General features: G+C 38.5%; 1 protein-coding gene across 1 annotated transcript; it reads right to left on the bottom strand.

The window, feature by feature from the left end:
• Positions 1–340: 340 nt before the first annotated feature.
• On the bottom strand, positions 341–1,870 carry LOC121853078 (sodium-coupled monocarboxylate transporter 1-like; the record flags this gene model as incomplete). Its single annotated transcript, XM_042357043.1, has 3 exons — positions 1,500–1,870; positions 769–909; positions 341–399 (listed from the first exon to the last, which is right to left on the bottom strand). Coding segments are annotated over exons 1-3 (310 nt in total), but the record flags the coding sequence as incomplete, so codon positions are not given.
• Between the last annotated feature and the right edge of the window lie 543 nt (positions 1,871–2,413).

The following is a 2,413-nucleotide window of genomic DNA, read 5'->3' as shown; positions in this document are numbered from 1 at the left end:
GTGGTGAGGTGTTCACGTGGTGTAGTAACTCGTCCTCGGGTGTTGATATGAAGGACCTCACGTGGTCATGGAGACACCAGGTGGTGAGGTGTTCACGTGGTGTAGTAACTCGTCCTCGGGTGTTGTGTGAGTGTGTGTGTGTGTGTGTGTGTACTTCAAGTAGAAAACAAACCATTTTAGTTTTTTGTTCAGAATAAAACTGTATACCTTAATTATAATAATAACAATAATAATAATAATAATAATAATAATAATAATAATAATAATAATAATAATAATAATAATAATAATAATAATGCCTAGCTAAGCACAGTGCCCTCCACAACACCCACTGACTTACCTGCAAAAATGGCCAGAGAGATGGCGAGTATAAACAGAGGTATCATCATCACTAGGGACCTGAAAGATAAATATTTAAATAAAAGAATAACACCTATTAATATATTTCTAGCTACAATCACCAGTTTATTAACAAACAATAATATATAATCTGGCGTGGTTGAAACTCCCCATCCCATTGTTTTTGAAACCATCGCCATGTATCCAATGTGCAGGGAACCATTGTATAAACCTCGCTATGATTGGCTGGATCTTCCTGTTTAACACATAATAAAGTTCATTCTGGTGTTGAGACATACGGTAGATATTTTTTAGTGAATTTTAACGTATTCTTATGCCTACCTTCCCTCTCTCTGGACCTACATCTATGTATACAGTGCAGTACAGAGTTGATGTATTTTTGTGTAGTGTATGGTAGGTTGTACTCACAAATAAGCTTGGGAGAGACTTTTGGTGCTGGCGAAACGCTGAACGGAGGTCTGTGAGCTGCCGTATTGAACGGCCGTCAAGAAGATACCTCCGATAATGATGTTGGCAACGGTGTGTCGTTTAAGGGGATCGTAGCCATATCTGTTGCAGTGACGAGGAATAACAAAGAATGAGGAACATACAACACTAGGGGGGAGGGGTAATACGAAGATTAGGCACTCTATTATTTCACTTGATGATTAACTAGTGTTACCTGTAAGGAAGGTTAGGTTAGGTTAAGTTAGGTTAAGTTAAGGGTTGATTAGGTTAAGTTAGGTTAAGTTAGGTTAGGTTAGGTTAAGTTAGGTTAAGTTAAGGGTTGATTAGGTTAAGTTAGGTTAAGTTAAGGGTTGATTAGGTTAAGTTAGGTTAAGTTAAGGGTTGATTAGGTTAAGTTAGGTTAAGTTAAGGGTTGATTAGGTTAAGTTAGGTTAAGTTAGGTTAAGTTGGGTTAGGTTAAATTAGGTTAAGTTATGTTAGATTAGATTAAGTTAGCTTCGGTGAAATAAGGTAAGGTTAGGTTAGGTTAAATTTGAGTAAGGTTAAATTAGGTTGGCGAAGGTTAGATTAAGTTATTTTAGGCTAGCTTAGATTATGTTAGGTTTGATTAAGTAAAGGTTAAAACAGATTAAACCGTACTTAAGCAAAAGCTAAACTTATAAAATATAAAACATGCTATAAATTCAACTCACGTATACGCCTGAGGTCCTGCCCTGTTATGTTTCACAGCCACCTCCCACACCTGCTGGACGCTACCTACATCTGCCACACCTTTGATGATGATGACAACAAAACCAATCATCAGGACACTAAGCTGCAACACATCAGTCCATACCACGGCCCTTATCCCACCCTGAACAACGCCGGAGAGAGATAGAAAATGATTAGGAATATTAACTACAGGTAAAAGTAGTTTAATATATGTAGGATGTACTGTTAGTGTTGTTTATTCTATACCTGTATTGTCTCTATGTATGTGTACTGTCTGTCTCCTTGTTTGACTATCCATCTATCTCTCACTTGGTACTATCTATTTACAAGGAAAAAGAAAACACGAAGTTCCCAAAAAGCGCTTTCGTGTAATTCACATCTTCGGGGGTGAGTACAGACTAAGGAGAAGTACAGAACAAGTTATATATATATACAGAGGAGGGTGAGATCAAGTCCACAGTGGTCAGGTATAGGTAATGACCCTACTAATCTCCTTAGTCCTTAGGTTAGGGTAAGTAAAGTTAGTGATATATCATAACATCAACTAAGTGTATTAACACCTAGAATAGACGCTAAAACAAATAATTATCAAAGCGTAATGACAACGAAAGAAAACAAACTATGGTTGTGTAAATAGTAGCGATGAGGCCGACCGCCAGGATGGAGGTCCAGAGAGGGATGTGAGTGAAGGAGGCGATGGCGAGCCCGGGGGTGTAAATGACGACCGACTGATACAACAACATCTGGACCACAAACATTCCCCCCGCCACACTCCTCACCCACCTGGAAGCGTAGCGATCTTCTAGGTACTGTTGGGGTCATAAACGAATATTAGTCAGGCACTAGTTAAAGCAATGGATATTTACATACTTTATTAGCGTATCATAGACTCCCC

This window comes from Homarus americanus, unplaced genomic scaffold, assembly GCF_018991925.1.
Source record: "Homarus americanus isolate GMGI-L3 unplaced genomic scaffold, GMGI_Hamer_2.0 scaffold59513, whole genome shotgun sequence".
Classification (NCBI taxonomy): Eukaryota; Metazoa; Arthropoda; class Malacostraca; order Decapoda; family Nephropidae; genus Homarus; species Homarus americanus.
This window is presented reverse-complemented; position numbering and strand designations above follow the sequence as displayed.